This window comes from Macaca fascicularis, chromosome 20 (assembly GCF_037993035.2).
Source record: "Macaca fascicularis isolate 582-1 chromosome 20, T2T-MFA8v1.1".
Lineage (NCBI taxonomy): Eukaryota > Metazoa > Chordata > Mammalia > Primates > Cercopithecidae > Macaca > Macaca fascicularis.
In genome coordinates this window covers 54374446-54393067 of record NC_088394.1, presented here as the reverse complement: position 1 = coordinate 54393067, position 18622 = coordinate 54374446, and the positions used below count along the sequence as shown (strand labels likewise).

Here is an 18622-nt window from a genome sequence, read left to right as displayed (position 1 = left end):
GGTTTTGTTTCCCCAGCTGCCCATGGTGTCCGCGACGGGTCTCTCTTGGGATGGCAGAGATGCGAGGGGTGCTCCTGGTGCTGCTCGGCCTTCTCCATTCTTCCACCAGTGAGTGCGCTGCTTTCCTCCCTCTGACTTTAGCTGCACATGTGGCTTAGACGGGGATCATCCAGGAGAATGAAGTGGTCCTTAATGTCCAAGGAGGGGCTCAGGGAAGATGACTCACGGCACTTTGTACTGGGCGGCAGTACCTTGGTGGCAGGAACCAGGCAAAGAAGTGAATCATGGGACGTGGATGGAGGAAACTAAAGTCAGAGCCAATCCTTAGGGTGGTAGTGTCATTAGGAAAATAAGGCTCTCTGGGTACAGGGGTGAGCGAGAGGCCTGCCTCTCCACTCCCAGCCCCTGCCCTGTCCTTCCTGGAGAATACTGCTCTTTTGCAAACTACAACCCCCAACAGCAGGACTGGTCCCGGGAGCAGCGGGGGCTTCTACTGCTGCAGGTGTCTGGGAGGCTACCACAGCCTCAGATGGCAGAAGTGGCAGCTGCGGTCCCCTCCTCCCTTGACCTCTAAGCTGCTCAGAACTAAGAATTCCAGCCTACAGAGGGCAGGTGGAGAGGAGATAGCTGGCTAAAGCAGGCTCTGTCCCACCTTGCTGCCATCCCAGCTGGCCCTGCCCTGCCTTCCTGGGGTTAGATGGGAGACATGAGAAAGTCCACACACACCTTCACACACACATGCACACACACACACACACTCACACACACACATATGGGCGCGCGCACACACACACACGCACACACAAACACACAGGCACACACACGGACTGTCACGCACACACACGTGTACACACACACGGACTCACACACTCACACACACATGCACACACACACACACAGAGGTGAGTCCTTCAGCTCCCTCAGCCTCCCGCAGCTCCCTGTCTTCTTGCAGCCCCAAGGAGACCAGGGGATACCCAGAAAACACAGAAAGGTCTTCTCCCTCCTTAAAAAGCCACAGCTAAGGGGTCAAGACAAGCATTTCATCTCTGGGTCAGATTTCCTCATTACGTCTTGTCTTTTAAGGGTTTTGTAAGGTCAGATAAACTAGCCAACTAGAGCTTTGAAAAAGCAAAAGTGGTCACACGCTCATAAGCTTTTGTGGGATTAGGGAAGGTTAGCGAATGCCTTGTACCGTAGATTGCCAACGTCTCAAGGAGAAATCAGACCAAAGCTAACGAATCCTGTCTCTAGTGGTTCTGATGCACTTAGTGACCTCCCAGACATCATCTTGCTAAAATCAGTCTGTCATTGTTCCAGCAAAGTCACCAAGTGTCAATTAATGGAGATGTCTGGTCGTATGATGCCCCATGATGGAGAGGTCCTCTGTGCTCCTTTAATGATAATTCTGTACGTTACAATCAGTTCTTAGGGTCACGGCTTGGAAACTGTTTTTGGTGCTCATATGCAAGGTTGCCCCCAGGGGGAAGCCCTCCCAGACTTTATGTCCTGGGCAGAATTCATGCCCCCTCCTCTTATACTTTGGGCACACTCCCTGGGTCACATATCCCTCTATATCGCCATCACTCTTCAGCATGTCACTCTGATGGGCTCCTGAAATCCTTTCTTGGAATCCCAGGCCCTACCTCAGCACCTGCCAGGGCTGAGTGTGGTTGGATGCATGGCTGAAAAAGGAGTCACTGGTCGGGCGCAGTGGCTCACGCCTGTAATCCCAGCACTCTGGGAGGCTGAGGCAGGCAGATCACTTGAGGTCAGGAGTTCAAGACCAGCCTGGCCAACAGAGCAAAACCTCATCTCTGCTAAAAATAGAAAAATTAGCTGGGCGTTGTGGCGTGCATCTGTAATCCCAGCTACTCGGGAGGCTGAGGCAGGGGAGTCACTTGAACTCGGGAGGCGGAGGTTGCAGTGAGCCGAGATCGCACCATTGCACTCCAGCCGGGCGACAGAGTGAGGCTCCATCTTTAAAATATATAAAAATAAAAAAAGGAATGCACAAGGTCACACATACTACTAGCAATCACAGTGATGACATCCTATAGCCTCTGGAAAATTCTATGGTACATTAATGAAGAGAGCAGAAATGCAAATAATGTCTTCACATTCTTATGAAAGTAGTTTTAAAGCTGGGCGCAGTGGCTCATGCCTGTAATCCCAACACTTTGGGAGGCTGAGGAGGGAGGATCTCTTGAGTTAGGGGGCTCTAGATCAGCCTGGGAACATAGCAAGACCTCATCTCTACTAAAAATAAAAGAATTTAGCCAGGGGTGGTGGCAGGCACCTGTAGTCACAACTACTCCAGAGGCTGAGGCAGGAGGATTGCTTGAACCCGAGAGGTTGAGGCCACAGGGAGCTATGATCCTACCTAGCACTCTAGCCTGGGCGACACAATGAGATCCCCTCTCAAAAAAGAAAAAAAGAAAAGAAAAGAAAACAAAAATAGCTTTAACCTTGCAGATCCCAAAAGTGTGTTGAGGACTCCCGGGGGTTCCAGACCAGGCTTTGAGAACTGCTGATGAACACGAAACGTGGCAGACATTGCCAATATGTACCGTTATGTGTTCAATAGATGAGAGTTTTTATTTGTAGTCTAACATAATTTTGGGATTCAAAAATGCCACTGAGCATCTTTTAGGGTGAAGAAGACATACTAGGAAGAAGAAAGAAGCAGGGGTTGCGGGTAACGTTAGTGATGATCGAGACAGCCCGCAGAAGAGAGGGTCCTGAGGTCTCCTTGCCCCGGCAGTGAGGCCCCGCACCTGCTCCGCAGGTTGTGGCGTCCAGAAAGCTTCCGTTTTCTACGGTCCTGACCTCAAGGAGGGCTTGGTCAGCAGCATGGAGTTCCCGTGGGTGGTGTCGCTGCAGGACTCGCAGTACACACACCTGGCTTTCGGCTGCATCCTCAGCGAGTTCTGGGTCCTCAGCATCGCATCCGCCATTCAGAACAGGCCAGTGCCCCTGCTTTTGGGGCCCGCAGCATCGCCGCGGGTGAGGGTGGGGGTGGCCCTGTCTCCTGCTCAGCCTGGGGAGGCCCTGCAAGGTGCATTCTGGGGGACAGGGCTTTTTACCAGCTCAGCGTTTGCTCTGCTGTGAGCCCTAAAATCACCGGTTGCCAAGGCTGATCTCTGCTGTGAGGACTGCAGGCCTCGCAATGGAAAAATGAAAAGATGAGTCTCCATTCAATGCAGGTGGGATATTCATTCTGATTTTACTGCCATCACAGAGGCACTGGTTCCTAATACTAGGGTCCCTACCGCTTATCCTGTTCGGCCAGTCGATAGGAGCCCTTACCTTAAAACACTTGGGCCTTAGAAACGTTACTGCCACAAATACATGTACACAGAGAAAAGCCTCGAAAAAAATACAGAAACACTTTTAAGAGTGCTTATCTCTGAATGCTCAGAATGCACAATTTCTGCTTTCTTCTTTTAGCTTCTCTGTATTCTGCAAATTCTGTAGTACAAATATGCATTCTTTTAAACCAGAAAAAAATCATAAATATTACTAAAAGAATAAAGTTTTTGGTAAATATTTCTCACTCTTTGACCCAGTGATTTCATTTCTGGGAATCAACATTAAGGAAATAATTTCAACCACTGGAAAATTTGTATGTACAAAGTTGTTCCTAGGATGGTTAATTACACACAAAACACTGAAAAGAAACCTAATGTCCCACTATTGCGATGAAATTATAATTTTTCATATATATACATGCTATACACATAAATATATTATACATAATATATAGTATATAATATACATGTAATTATATACTAACTCTATTATACATAATATACATGTATATTGTAACATATATGTATATTGAATATATGTACACAATACTCTATTATATGTAACATATAGTATATAATATATAATTACATATAAACACACAGAGAGTATTGGGGGAGAGAGTATAATGACTATAATTGGCTAAATAAATTATAATATAAATCCTTGATGGAATATTATGCAGCTGGTAAATACTTTAACATAGGATTTGTATTTTTAATTAAAAATACATGTGCAGCCGGGTGCAGTGGCTCACACCTGTAATCCCAGCACTGAGGCTAAGACGGGCAGATCACTTGAGGCCAGGAGTTTGAGACCAGCCTGATCAACATGGCAAAAACCTGTCTCTACTAAAAAATACAAAAATTATCTGGGCATGGTGGCATGTACCTGTAATCACAGCTACCAGGAAGGCTGAGACAGGAGAACCACTTGAACCTGGGAGGTGGAGGTTGCAGTGAGCTGAGATCGTGCCACAGCACTCCAGTCTGGGTGACAGAGCCAGATTCCATGTCCAAAAAAAAAAAAAAAAGTATGTAGTAAAATGTTCACGAGAAACCAAAGGATGTACAGCGAAAAACAGCTCCTTCCCTCCCCCACCCCTCAGTCACTAGTTTTTCTCCCTTGAGTCACATTCTGTCACCAATTTCTTGCCTATTCCTTCTTAAATACTCAAAGCACTCATGGATATCGATATACCTATAGGTCTGGCTATATTGTTTCTTATGTCTATTGACAGAGAATTTTCTTTCCCCTTGTATTAGTCTACTTAAGCTGCCATAACAAATATCACAGACTGGGTGGCTTAAACAACAGAAATTTATTTCTCACAGTTCTGGAGTCTGGAAGTCTGAGATCCAGGTGTCAGTACATTTGGTTTCTCCTGAGGCCTCTCTCTTTGGCTTGCAGACAGCCACCTTCTCGCTGTGTTCTCACATGGCCTTCCCTCTGTGCCTGTGTATTCTTGGTGTCTCTTTCTCTTCTTATAGGGACACCAGTCATGTTAGATTACAGCCCCAGCCTATACCTCATGTAATCTTAATTACCTCCTTAAAGGCCCTATCTCCAAATATATGGTCAAATTGGGGGTTAGGACCTCAACCTACAAATTTTCAAAAGAATGCAATTGAGTTCATAACATATCCGCGACACACCCACCATGCAACTGGTAGCACACCATACACATTAATTTACTCACAGCCTTTTTTCACTTTATCATAAATTTTAGAGACCTTTTCTTATTGGTACATAAATGGCTAATGCCTTCTTTTTGTCAGCTGCACAATAGCCTGTAATGGAAGTACCGTAACCACACAGTCCTCTGTTAATGGAAATGTAGGCTGTTTCTAATCTGTTACTACTGCCAAAAATGCTGCAACAGACGGACTTGTACACGCATTATTTCACATACATGCAAGTGTGCCATAGTGTAGACATCCCAGGAGTAGAAAGACTGGGCTAAAAAAGACATGCATTTAAAATCCTGAGAGCTACTGCCAACTAGCTCTCCATGGAAGTTCTGTTTTCTATGTAGCGTTTTCATTATGGCTATTTTCTATCTGGTCCATTCTTTTGGTTTTGATTTTCTCTTTGACTCAAGGGTTTTATTAAAGTGAGAGCTTGATTTTTTAATTTTATATAATCTTTTTTTTTTTTTTTGGAGACAGTCTTGCTCTGTCACCCAGGCTGCAGTATAGAGGTGCGCTCTCAGCTCACTGCAATCTCGGTCTCCTGGATTCAAGCAATCCTCTTGCCTCAGCCTACCAAGTAGCTAGGACTACAGGCGCATGCCACCATGCCCAGCTATTTTTGTATTTTTAGTAGAGATGAGGTTTTGCCATGATGGCCAGGCTGGTCTTGAACTCCTGATCTCGGGTGATCCACCTGCCTTGGCATCCCAAAGTGCTGGGATTATAGATGTGAGCCACCATGTGTGTCCAAGACAGAGTTTTAAAATGTCCAGGTGCTAGGGTTTTTTGTTTTGTTTTCTAACATTATTGAATTATACCACATGGTGATCTATTTAGGATTTGTTGAGGTTGTCCTGTCTGTCTCCTATGGGTGGTCCATGTGAATATTTTCACAGGTAAATTAAAAAGTTCATTCATTCTCCATGGTTGGTGTATAATTCAATATATAAAATTGGGCAAGGAAGTCTACTTTATCTGTCCTAGACTGTCAGAGGTGAATTAAAATCGCCTACCAGCCAGGCGCAAAAACTCACACCTGTAATGCCAGTACTTTGGTTAGACAATACAGCCAAACTTAATTAAGATGACCTCATCTTTGTTAGTCTGGATGTCCAAGGATTCCTTCTTTGTCACTCAAGTCTAGCAACTTTACTAGTTGTGCTGGATTTCCCCCACCTGCCCTTTCAGATCTACTCTACTCTTCTACCCTGCCAGGCCCCAGGAGGCTCACCTGTATGGGTTATACCAGTGGTCTTTTTTGCCTTCTGGATTCCAGCTGGTTTTGGCCAACAATCATATAAGAGGCAAGAGATCAGAGGGAGTGGGGAGAGTGAAGTCAGGGTCCTTACTCCTCCGAGGGCTACTGCATATTGGCTGCTGGTTGGCTGCTTTTACCAGCTAAGTGACCCACTCTACACAGCTCTGTCTGATCACATCCTCCCCTCACCTAGAGCCCAGAGACGGTGTCAGCACAGCGTCGTTACCTCAGCAGGAGCTGCCTATAGCATGCAGTGCCCAGAGCTGTCCTTGTGGTTTCCCTGCATCCTGCCAAGACCTTTGTAAAAACTCCCTTTATTAAAGTCACCCCAATTTATCTTATTTGAGTAGAACATTTATTTCCTGTTGGGACCTGACCAGAACTATGTCTCAGCGTTAACTACTCCAAACTATATAGTGGACAGTCAACACTACTGGAGGTAGGTTAGCTGTCTCCAAACTATAGATTCAAGTCTTAGTTCTGAAAAGTTTTCTTAAATTATATCTTGAAATATCTTTCCTGTTTCATCATTTTGGTTACTTTCTTTGTGGTCAGCTGGGTCTCCTGTGACTGCCTTATCTTTCATTTTCCTCTCAAGCCTTTAAAAATCTTTGTTAATTTTCATTTTGGTCACATTTCTCAATGCCCCTAATTGTGTTTTCTGTGGGCCCTATTCTCCTTTATGCTGCTTTTGATTTGGGCTTCATTTTGGTGATGGTCTTGTTTCTTTTCTTTTTGCTTCTTTGATAAGAACATGCTCAACAAGCTTTTTCTGAGCTCTGTGGCAGTCAGTGTCATCTATAACTTTTGCACTCCTGCCATCCTTCCTTTCATCAGCTCTTCCTTTGACTCTGAGATCTGAATTCTTTAGCGTCTCTTGGTTTTATGGTGTTTGTATTTGTTCCTCATTCTCACAGTTTCTTGGGTGATTCCCAAGAGGAGAAAGGGAAAACACCCAACTCAATTCTATTGTTATTAGAACTTTAATTTCTCCAAAATGTATTTACAGAATATATAATAAGGAAAGATGCCTATCTTAAAATGTCAAATACTAAAAGCGGGAATCAAGATGACATCTTTGGTAGAACTGCAATTACTACTTTTGCAAACTACAATATGTAAAAAACAAACAAAAAACCTATTCATAGAAAAAATGTTAATCAGCAATAACATGTTAACAGATTTTCTTTAGTGGTGGGGCAAATGGTGTTAAGATTGAAGAATCTCCAGGATTCTGCAGGCTCACAAAAGAGGGCACAAGCCTAGGGGTTCATAAAAGATTTCCTATAAACTTGAGTCCAAAGGGGTCAGGAAGAATTAACACATGGAATAGGAGTGTTCCAGGCTGAAAAAACATAAATAGGAAAACAGGGAAGTGTGAAGCTTCCTTGCTGTCTTGGCCTCTCAAGATTCCCTTGCTCTCTCTCCAGGAAGGACATTGTCGTTATAGTGGGTATAAGTAACATGGATCCCAGCAAGATTGCTCACACAGAGTATCCAGTCAATACCATCATCATCCATGAGGACTTTGATAACAACTCCATGAGCAACAACATAGCCCTCCTGAAGACAGACACAGCGATGCATTTTGGCAACCTGGTCCAGTCCATCTGCTTCCTCGGCAGAAAGTTGCATACACCACCAGTCTTGCAGAACTGCTGGGTGTCAGGATGGAATCCCACATCTGCAGTTAAGGCATTCCTCCTCCCAGAGGAGGCTGTGTGTGTGCTGGCAGTGGGGGTGACCTGGATAATCCAATCTAGGGCCTATCTTAATTTAATAATGGAGCTTGCTTGAGGTTCTAGAGTTTGGCTGAAACCCTTACCTAATCAGTCAAGTCTCCTAGGGCTTTCCCTTTCTGTTGCCACTCTTTTTTTTTTTTTTTTTTTTTTGAGACGGAGTCTCGCGCTGTCACCCAGGCTGGAGTGCAGTGGCCGGATCTCAGCTCACTGCAAGCTCCGCCTCCCGGGTTCACGCCATTCTCCTGCCTCTGCCTCCCGAGTAGCTGGGACTACAGGCGTCCGCCACCTTGGCCGGCTAGTTTTTTGTATTTTTTAGTAGAGACGGGGTTTCACCGTGTTAACCAGGATGGTCTCGATCTCCTGACCTCGTGATCCGCCCGTCTCGGCCTCCCAAAGTGCTGGGATTACAGGCTTGAGCCACCGCGCCCGGCCTTTTTTTTTTTTTTTTTTTTTTGAGGCAGGGTCTTTTTCATACAGTGGTGCCATCAGGGCTCACCGCAGCCTTGAACTCCTGGGCTCATGTGATCCTACTGCCTCAGCCCCGAGTAGCTGGGACTACAGGCACATGTCACCATGCCTGGTTAATTGTTTTAAATTTATTTTTTGTGGAGATGGGGTCTTGCTATATTGCCCAGGCTGGTCTCAAACTCCTGGGCTCAAGCAAGTCTCCCACCTCAGCCTTCCAAAGTGTTAGGATTAGGCATGAGTTACTGCGCCCATTCCGTGGCCATTCTTACATCACATTGGTCCTTTACCCTCTAGCCTTACATCAAAACTGGAAGTACACAGGCAGTGGACACCCTGGAATGAGTACAAGAGTACAGAGGGGTGAGGGGATGTTAGTCCCCAAACTAGGGCTGATTGTCCTCTTGTCTAAGCCATCCTTGTTTTCTTTCATTTTGGGGAAAGAAAGAAACAAGGAAATGGATGCTCTCTAGAAGAGGAGGAAGGGTATTCTCTGCTTGTTTGCACATTCGAGTTCAAAGTGGAGGTAGTTTTCAGCAAAAACTCAGTCACAGGTTCTTATTTCTATGAAAAAAAGGAATTTATGAGAACATTTCTGGCAGGGCACAGTGGCTCATGCCTGTAATCCCAGCACTTAGGGAAGCCAAGGCAGGTGGATCACTTGAGGTCAGGAGTTCGAGACCAGCCTGGCCAACATGGTGAAACTCCATCTCTATAAAAATACCAAAATTAGCTGGGCGTTGTGGTGCATGCCTGTAATCCCAGCTACTCCGGAAGCTGAGGCAGGAGAATTGCTTGAACCCGAAAGGTGGAGGTTGCAGTGAGCCAAGATCACACCACTGTACTCCAGGCTGTGTGACAGAGTAAGACTCCAACTCAAAAAAAAAAAAAAAAAAATTCTCACTTTCATTTGGCTATGTGAGTGGGAGTTGTATTGACATAGGGGACTGCCTTCTCATTAATCATCCCTGGGCTCTCTGTTGCATGGTCCAGACAGGAAATCACATGACGATGAGTATCCTGAGGAAAATCTTCGTGAAAGATCTTGACATATGTCCCCTACACAAACTCCAGAAGACAGAATGCGGCAGCCACACGAAAGAGGAAACCAAGACTGCCTGCTTGGTAAGAACCTCATGGAATAGAAGCTAAGTGTTGAGAGTAAGCCTTGGTCACATCCAAGGGAGCCTCGGGACCCCCTCCCTAGATGGGGATATCTGTGAGGGCAGGGACTAGAGCTTGGGACGAGTGGCTGTCTCTGGAGTGAACAGCACTTGGCAGACAGTATGCGCTCAATAAAAATCTGCTGAATGAACTAACCAGTCATGATTTTCAGTGTAACATGATGCAGCTTGTCTAAGTCACAGGTGCTTTTTAACTAGCTAAAAATTTGAAAGTCTGAGTCCAAACCACATAGGCAGATATGCTTTGAGCAGGTCTACAGTGTGGGGCTGCTGTATTCAGCTTCTAGGGAACCTAGACTCCCCTCTGATGCTATCAGTTATTGGGTTTTTCTTCTCTGAGAAGCCCTGCCCTCCAGCCAGATGAGGGCTGTACAGATGTGGCTGTCCTACTGCCTCAAAAAAAAATGTGTGGAAGTCACACACACCTGGTTCAGGCCCTTCATATCCAAATCTGGAGAAAGTGTGGCTTACTAGGGTCACACAGTCAATAAAAGTTAGAGCAAAGACAAGGACCTAGGTCTACCAGATATCCAGATACACTTTATCTCCTCTACTCTAGAATTGCTTTTCTAAGAAGCTTATCACTCACTCTCCTTTAAATAACCTTCAGGACACCTGATGGGGAATTTTTTTTTTTTTCCCCTATAGGATCCAGAAAGGCAGGATTTTTAGAGCAAGGGGAAAAATACATATATAAAGATAATTTTTTCTAAGTCATTTTATTGCAAAAGCATGGACTGCCTCTCATTAAGAAATACATTTGCCCTTCCAAAGTTGGTGTAACATCTATTGAGTGCCTACTTCGTACTGGGTCCTCTGCCAGGTGGGGGATCTTAACAATTTCCTAAATTAGATAATGTGTTAAAATACAGTGAAGATAGAGCTTTTTAACAAAATTCTGCCCTCAACCATTCCATCAAACAAGTATCATACGTCCTCAGATCTAAGATGCTGCCAATTATGGAATGCACCATCATTTTATGTAATCCCAAGAAAGAAAAAAATGCTGTCAGTTAAACTCTGATGTCAGCTGATTAAAAGACACACCCTGGCCGGGTGCGGTGGCTCACGCCTGTAATCCCAGCACTTTGGGAGGCTGAGGCAGGCGGATCACAGGGTCAGGAGATCGAGACCATCCTGACTAACATGGTGAAATCCCATCTCTACTAAAAATACAAAAAATTAGCTGGGCATGGTGGTGGGTGCCTGTAGTCCCAGCTACTTGGGAGGCTGAGGCAGGAGAATGGCATGAACCCAGGAGGCGGAGCTTGCAGTGAGCCGAGATCGCACCACTGCACTCCAGCCTGGGCGACAGAGCGACTCCATCTCAAAAAAAAAAAAAAATGACACACCCTAATTTCAAAGATGTTGATTTCTAACTGTATCTTAGATTCAATGGAATATTATAAGCTATTTCTACTCTAAGTGACCATCTTTTAAAATCTAACTGCAAAGTGCAGGTTGGTTTTTAACTGTGACACACCTCTAAACAGGCCTTCATTTTTTAACAGAATTATGCTTGCACACCACTTAATGGTGACCTGTCCCCGTAGAATCCTCTGTTTTGGAAATATGTTCTCATGTCCAGAGGTCTTCAAAGCCACAATTCCCACATGTAGAATCAACCACCAGGTTCAGAATCTGCCTATGGGTTTCCCCAAAACCCAACAAAAGCAGAATCACTCTGCACTCACCCATCCAGCCTTTATTTTACCACTGTTAGGGCTTTTGCTGAATGTCAAAGGAAAAGATCACACACTGAAAGACCCCACTCTGGGCTGTGGCCGCTCCCTTGGGAGATGAAGTAGGGTAGCTCCAGAGGGGCATCTGGAGCTGTTCACCTCTGCTTCTTGTGCTTCAGAAGTCGCAGCCCCTACAGCATTATGGGGAAGAGAAAAAGTGCATATGCTGTGCCCAGGTGGAACAGCGACCTGCAAAACCACGCCATAGCTGAGGACATCTCCCAATCATTCATCCAATCATTCGTCCTAAATCACATTCTTTTTCTTGCTCTGGCTATACCACTACAGTTAAACTGTGAATGGGACAGATGAAGGGGGGAACCATGTCATTCTTAGCCAGGGAGCCCCCATGACCTAGGCAGACATAGGTGCACACAAGGGCCTGTTCACCAGTCAATTGAAAAGTCAAGAGTCCTGCACTAAAGCACCCCCTTCCATCCAAAGAGAGGCACAGAATGAAGTCCTCAAGGCCTTTCTCACGTGTCTCGCCTTGACCTGCTGAGATCACCAGGGAATCACAGCAGCTTTGCAGCACGGCCTCCCTGCTGCCCTGCCCGCGGAGTTGCTCCCTTCTTCTCCCACGGGTCTTTCTCTCTGTTCTGGTGTGGCTTCCTTGGAAAAGGGGAGATTTATTGAAAAAGAATACCCCGCTGGGCATGGTGGCTCATGTCTAATCCCAGCACTTTAAGAGGCTAAGGCGGGCAGATCACTTGAAGTTAGAAGATCAAGACCAGCCTGGCCAATATCATGAAACCCCATCTCTACTAAAAATACAGAAATTAGGCTGGGTACGGTGGCTCATGCCTGTAATCCTAACACTTTGGGAGGCCAAGGCGGGTGGATCACGAGGTCAGGAGTTTGAGACCAGCCTGGTCAACATGGTGAAACCCCATCTCTACTAAAAATAAAAATTAGCCAGGCGTGGTGGTGGGCGCCTGTAATCCCAGCTACTGGGGAGGCTGAGGTAGGAGAATCGCTTGAACCCAGGAAAAGGAGGTTGCAGTGAGCTGAGATCATGCCATTGCACTCCAGCATGGGGGACAGAGCAAGACTCCATCTCAAAAAAAAAAAAAAAAAAAAAAAAGTGTTAGTTGGGCATGATGGCACATAGCTGAGCTACTCGAGAGGCTGAGGTGGGAGAACTGCTTAAAACTCAGAGGTGGAGGTTGCAGTGAGCCAAGATTGCACCACTGCACTCCAGCCTCGGGGACAGAGAAAGAAAGAAAGAAGGAAAGAGAGAGAAAGAGAGAAATACCCAAGACAGACCACACACCCAGGCCTTGGATGGTGAGGGGCTGAGGCAGCTGCTCTCTTGCCTTCTGCTGCTCGTGGTTGAGTCTGTTCAGATTGTTTCCTGTTGTTAATTGCAGCCCCATTCTGTGTCTCAGTCCGAACCATGAGAGCAACATGTCATCGCCTGGGCCTTCCAGCCAGGCAGGCCACACAGGTCAGAGGTGGCTGGCTAGCCTAGGGATGGCCACCCCCTTCTTGGACACAGATGGGCCACAGGAGGGGCAGGAATTCCTTTGAGAGGAGACCTGGGGGCGTGGGGTCAGGGCAGGTAAGGTAAATGATACCTAGTAGTTGCCTTGTTGCTTTTCCCGTTTTCCCCAACTTTTCAGAAAAATGATGGCCTTTATAGAGACATCAAGATGACGGTAGCTAATATTCTATTGAGTGTGTGCTGTGTGCCAGGCACTGTGCTGTGCTCAGCACGTGTTACAGGCATTAACTGTGTTCCCACTTTGGCTCAGAGAGGATTTGGTCACTTGCCAGGGTCCCATATCTAGCTAACGGTGCCAAGCTTCTACTCCCTCACCTTAGGTAAAGTGTATGTGGCAGAATTCCTGAGTCCCAGAGGACTGCTCCCTTGGGAGTGGGGAAGACCAAGAGTACAGCCAGCCAGGCTGGTGAGCAGCTGCCAGGCGGCAGGAAGTGGCTTAAACTAAGGGTCGAAGCAAGGCAGAGAGAAGGGAAAATGTGAGCATTTCAGGACGGAATGGAAACAAACACCAACATTTCAGGAATGAGAAGCCAGCCAGAAGAGAGGGAAGGTTTGGCCAAAGGACTGGAAAGGGGCAAGAAAATGAAGTATGAACCAGGAAGCTATAGGCAATCAGTAGAAGTCCACAGCTAATTTGCATAATAAAAGGAAAAGTCATCTTGCTGGAATTTGTGGTGGTGGCTGCCTAGATTTGAAATCGTACCCTATAATTTGCCCCATTTCCAGTGAGAACCAGCATAAAACATTTCTAGAGCAAACAGTATATTGCACAAGGATAGATTTGCAACAAAAACTAGTTTTTCTAAGACTTGAAGCCTTCTGTCTTTTGTCACAGGGGGACCCAGGAAGCCCAATGATGTGCCAGCTACAGCAGTTCGATCTGTGGGTTCTGAGAGGAGTGCTGAACTTCGGTGGTGAGACGTGCCCTGGCCTGTTTCTGTACACCAAGGTGGAAGACTACAGCAAATGGATCACATCCAAGGCTGAGAGGGCCGGCCCTCCCCTGTCCTCACTCCACCACTGGGAAAAGTTGATTTCTTTCTCCCACCACGGACCAAATGCCGCCATGACACAGAATTCTGATTCTGAACTAGGCCATGTTGGATCATACTTGCAGGGACAAGGAAGGACCATCACGCATTCACGACTAGCAACCAGCTCTAGAGATGATCTAGATGTTAGGGAGAAGGGTGTAAAGGAATCAGGCCGGTCTCCTGAGGCATCTGTACAACCCTTATACTATGACTATTATGGTGGGGAGGTGGGGGAAGGTAGGATTTCTGCAGGTCAGAAAAGGTTGCATCAGCCCGCAGAAATCATCTTGGTTTCCTTCATGCTTGTTTTCTTTTGCAGCAGTATCTAGTCTAGAAGCCACCCCACCAAACTGAAGAGTAAGCTCAGAATGCTGAGTGCCAGGCATTCACCATGCTGTTTTGGTGTCTGTTTTTAATAGTTGCACACCAGGGCTGCCATGGATAAGCCCACAGCACACACTGGGCTGGCTCTCCCTCCTCTGTCCCTCTCCTGGGTGTGGGAAGGTCACTTTTATTATGCTTGTGAACTAAATGCTGGCTAACAAGTGTCAAACCATTAGAGCGCCCTGTGGTTCTTTCAGTGGCAACAGTTCCAGGGGCCAGGCTGTGAAAACACTCCCCATGGGCAGATGTGGCCCAGGAGGTGATGCTCAGCCTGGCTGGGGGGTTGGGAACACCAGGCAGACAGGGAACAGTCAGAGGAGCCGGTGACTAGAAAGGAGCTGATTACTTTAATAGGTCATGTTGTGGTCTGTAAGCCGTGGCCTGCCTCTGGCTAATTCCCAGCAAGGTAATCTGCCTGCAACTGCTCATTGGTTATTTTCATTCTATTCCAAGCCTTACGGTAGCCTTTTAAGGACATCTGAAAGAAAAAAGAAAAGAAAAGAAAAAAAAACTATAAAGGAGAGTGGGGAGAAGGTCACTTGGGGAAAACTGATTATGGTTACTCAGAATGCAGCCCTCATCCAGCCCCGTGATGGTGCAGGCAACCCTGTGTGGGGCAGCATGTCCTCCATGCATGCTGCTGTGTGGGGGCCACCAAGGGGCAGCACCCACCCAGAGGATTTTTCTATAGAGCATGTTTCTTCTGCTCAGTGAAGTGAGAAGTTGCATGCTCCTGCCACGATTCTGCTACTTCTCAGCTTCAGATCTAAGGGGCCTAAGTTTGGATCCTAATTTACTCTCTGCTGCAAAATGGCCAAAAGAGAGGCAGAAGAAAGTAACATAGGAAATGGGAACCAGGGTCTAGATGTGAAAACGCCAAGGTCCCAGTTTTCCAAGTGACCTGACTGGCTTTCTAAGCTACTCTGATGATGTCCTGCGTGACCTCAGTTTGCAACGTGGCCATGGCAGTCTGGGTGCTTGTCTTTCTTCTGACACCAGCATATGGTTTCCATTGCCCATTTATCCCCCACAGCTCACAGGAGCAAGGGCGCTTCCTGTCACACTACCATATTCAAACTCTGCGGGATTCGTTGAAAAGCAGAAAGACCCATAGCGACTGTGTACATGCATGGAATGAGGTCCTGAGTGATATTAAAAAATCTATCAGCATCTCATTTTTTAAAAAACTGACTTCTCCATGTATAAAGTAGCAATCACTAAATTACCAGTGCAGAAGGATTCAGAAACTTCTAGAATTCATTAAGAAAACAGGCAACTAAAAACACACTATTACTACAGAGTTTCTCCCTGAAAATGGAAAAGACCCTGCCCCTAACAATGCAAAAGGGGGAACTTAAAAAAAAATCATCCTTCATCTTGGTTTAATAGTTAAAGCAACTGCTGAGGTTTCTCCCAGAAATTACATATCCAAACATCTATATTCTTAGCCCAAAGAACAAAATCCTAAATGAAAACACTGAAGACATAAAAGACTGCCCATCTCAGGGCTCCCCGTGGCTCACCTCTGCTATCTCCACTTTCCTTTCCCACATCTTGATGCTCTTCTCCAAGTCCCCATTTAAGATCTTCTCCCGGACGTAAGTCATCACCTGTGGCGCCCGGAACTCAGCCAGCTGCTTCCGGAGCCTCTTGTTCACTGCCTCGGCTTTGGCCCGGTCCTGGGTTGGGAAGAACCAGTTACACCCAGGGAACCCCAGAAGTTCTTGCTTTGAGAACTCACTGGCCCTGACATCTCTTCCCATGGTTCTAATAGAGTTCCAAAAATAATGTTTACATTTTCAAAGAGGTTGGGGAGGGGGTGGGAATCACAAAACTCTGATTTTTTTGCAAAACATATTTTAAGCCAGTTCAGAAACACCTAGTGCGGTCTAAATAGTCTTGTTTCTTTCATTCCTTTCCCTTTTCTTTTCCTTTCCTTTCCTTTGTCTCTCTTCTCCTTTCCTTTCCTTCCCTCCTTCCTCTTCCTCTCCTTTATTAAGGAATGTGTTGTAGACTTCTTAGGGTTTTTCTGTGTGTGAAAAATTGTGTATTTAAGTGTACTTCGATCAGACTCAATTCACTTCCATGTCTTTTTAAATTATAAGGTATATATATAAAACATAAAATTTATCATCTTAACCATTTTTAACTATACAGTTCTGTGGCGTTAAGTACATTCACATTCTTGTGCAACCATCACCACCATCCATCTCCAGAACTCTTTTTGTCTTGTACAACTGAAATTCTGTACCCATTATACAATCACTCCTCCTTCCCTCATCTCCCAGCCTCTGGCCCCCACCATTCCACTTTCTGTCTCTATGAATTTGACTTCTCTGGGTACCTCATATAAGTGGAATCATACAGTATTTGTCCTTTTGTGACTGGCTTATTTCACTTAGCATAATGTCCTTAAGTTTCCTACACATGGTAGTATGCGTCAAAACATCCTTTCTTTCTAAGGTGGAATGATTTTCCGTTGTATGGATATACCACATTTTATTTATTTTGTTTATCCATTCATCCATCGATAAGACACTTGAGTTGCTTCCACTTCTTGGCTATTGTGAAGAATGGTGCTGTCAACATGGGTGTATAAAACTCTGTTCAATTCCCTTCTCAATTCTTTTGGGTACATTCCCAGATGCAGAATGGCTAGAACCTATGGTAATTCAATTTTGTGAGTAATCCTTGTCTTTTAAATATTTATTTTAAAAATTATCATACTGTAAAATTCATTAGCCCTTTTAATAAAATGCATTTTTTAAAAATTAACATCAGCTGGGGACAGTGGCTCACCCCTGTAATCCCAGCACTTTGGAAGGCTAAAGCGGGCGGATCACTTGAGGTCAGGAGTTTGAGACCAGCCTGGCCAACAGGGTGAAACCCCATCTCCACTAAAAATACAAAACTGAGTTAGGCATGGTGGCTTAGGCCTGTAATCCCAGCTATTTGGGAGGCTGAGGCAGGAGAATCGCTTGAACCCAGGAGGCGGAGGTTGCAGTGAGCCGAGATCATGACGCTGCACTCCAGCCTGAGCAACAGAGTGAAACTGTCTCCCCCCCAAAAATTAACATTATCCTTTTAACTTTTATTTTACTAATTCTTTTGTTTAGGCTATACATTCAGTTCAAATGGTACACTGTGACGAGCTCCCATCCCACTCCTGTCACCCCATCAGGAGGGTCTCCTGCCTAGAAGCATACACTGTTTTTAGGTTTTGTGCATCCTTCCAGAAATCTAGGCTTATACAAACATGTTTCCCTTTTTTGACCTAAATAGTAGCATACTCTATTCACTTTTATTCATCCAGATGTTTTCATTCAATAAATCTTGAAGATCTTTCTGTATCAGCACATGAAGAATTTACTCATTCTTTTTGACAGCTACATAATTTTCCACATGGATGTACCATAATTTAACAATTATCCCACAGTCACTTAACTGTTTAATCTCTTGCTATTACAATAAGCAATGCTGCAATTACTAACCATCTGGGTATACATCACATTGTCATTATGCAAGTGAATCAGTAGGATAAACTACTAAAAGTGAAATTGCTTGTTCTAGGGCAGTGGTTCTCAACCAGAGGTAATTTTGCCCCCAGGGGACATTTGGCAATGCCTAAAGACATTTTTGTGGGAATTAGAGGGGTGCTGCTGGCATCTAGTAGGTAGAGGCCAGTGATGCTACTAAAAACCCTACAATACACAAGACCTCCCCCTGCCCTGCCACCACAAGAAAGAATTATCCAGCCCCAAATGTCAATAATAATGTGTTTAGGGTGAAAAACCCTGCCTTAAGCACATGTGCATGTTAATGTTTGGTAAACAGTGCTAAATTCCCCTTTATAATAATCAAGACAATTACACTTCCGCAGTAATGTTTGAGACTGCCGGTTTTCCCTCATTCTCTCACTACAGTTTTATCAACTCTTTGATCTTTGTCAATCTAAGAGGAGGAAAATAATATCCCATCATAGCTTTATTTTGTATTCTTTGTATTATGAGTGAGGTAGAGCATTTTTCACGTTTTAGTATTTTAGCTTTTCAGTAAACTCTTGAAAACTTTTGCCCATTTTTTCTATTAGTTATTAGTTTTTTCTTGTTGATCTGTAGAAGTTATTTGTTTGGAGTTATTAGCTCCTTGTGATTTTAGATACAACATTTTTCCAGTTATTTACCTTTTGACTTTGCTTATGATCATTTTTGCTATGCGAAAAACTTACATTTTTATATAACTCACTTTACTGATGTCATAGTTTCTAGGTTTTATATTTTGAAAGGCCTCTTCATTCCAAGATTAAAAATTT

At 45.0% G+C, this 18622-nt stretch overlaps 2 protein-coding genes across 14 annotated transcripts in view; one reads left to right on the top strand and one right to left on the bottom strand.

Moving 5' to 3' along the window:
• Positions 1–18622, bottom strand: part of CFAP263 (cilia and flagella associated protein 263) — a 78445-nt gene that overhangs the window by 33220 nt on the left and 26603 nt on the right. For 7 of the 13 annotated variants that reach the window (XM_074027141.1, XM_005592095.5, XM_015443214.4 and 4 more), the window contains 2 exons: positions 15834–15989; positions 14637–14788 (listed from right to left, as the gene is read on the bottom strand). In XM_074027141.1, the coding sequence (XP_073883242.1) occupies positions 14702–14788; positions 15834–15989 (243 nt within the window). In that variant the 3' untranslated portion in view covers positions 14637–14701. Of the gene's footprint in view, positions 1–11336; positions 11520–14636; positions 14789–15833; positions 15990–18622 lie in introns of those variants that run through there. The other 6 variants (XM_045383134.3, XM_074027143.1, XM_074027139.1 and 3 more) reach the window with 3 other exon arrangements.
• On the top strand, positions 20–14255 carry PRSS54 (serine protease 54). Its single transcript, XM_015443212.3, is given in 6 exon segments — positions 20–58; positions 60–108; positions 2786–2963; positions 7686–7944; positions 9456–9587; positions 13728–14255. Coding segments are annotated over 6 exon segments (1182 nt in total). The 5' UTR covers positions 20–22.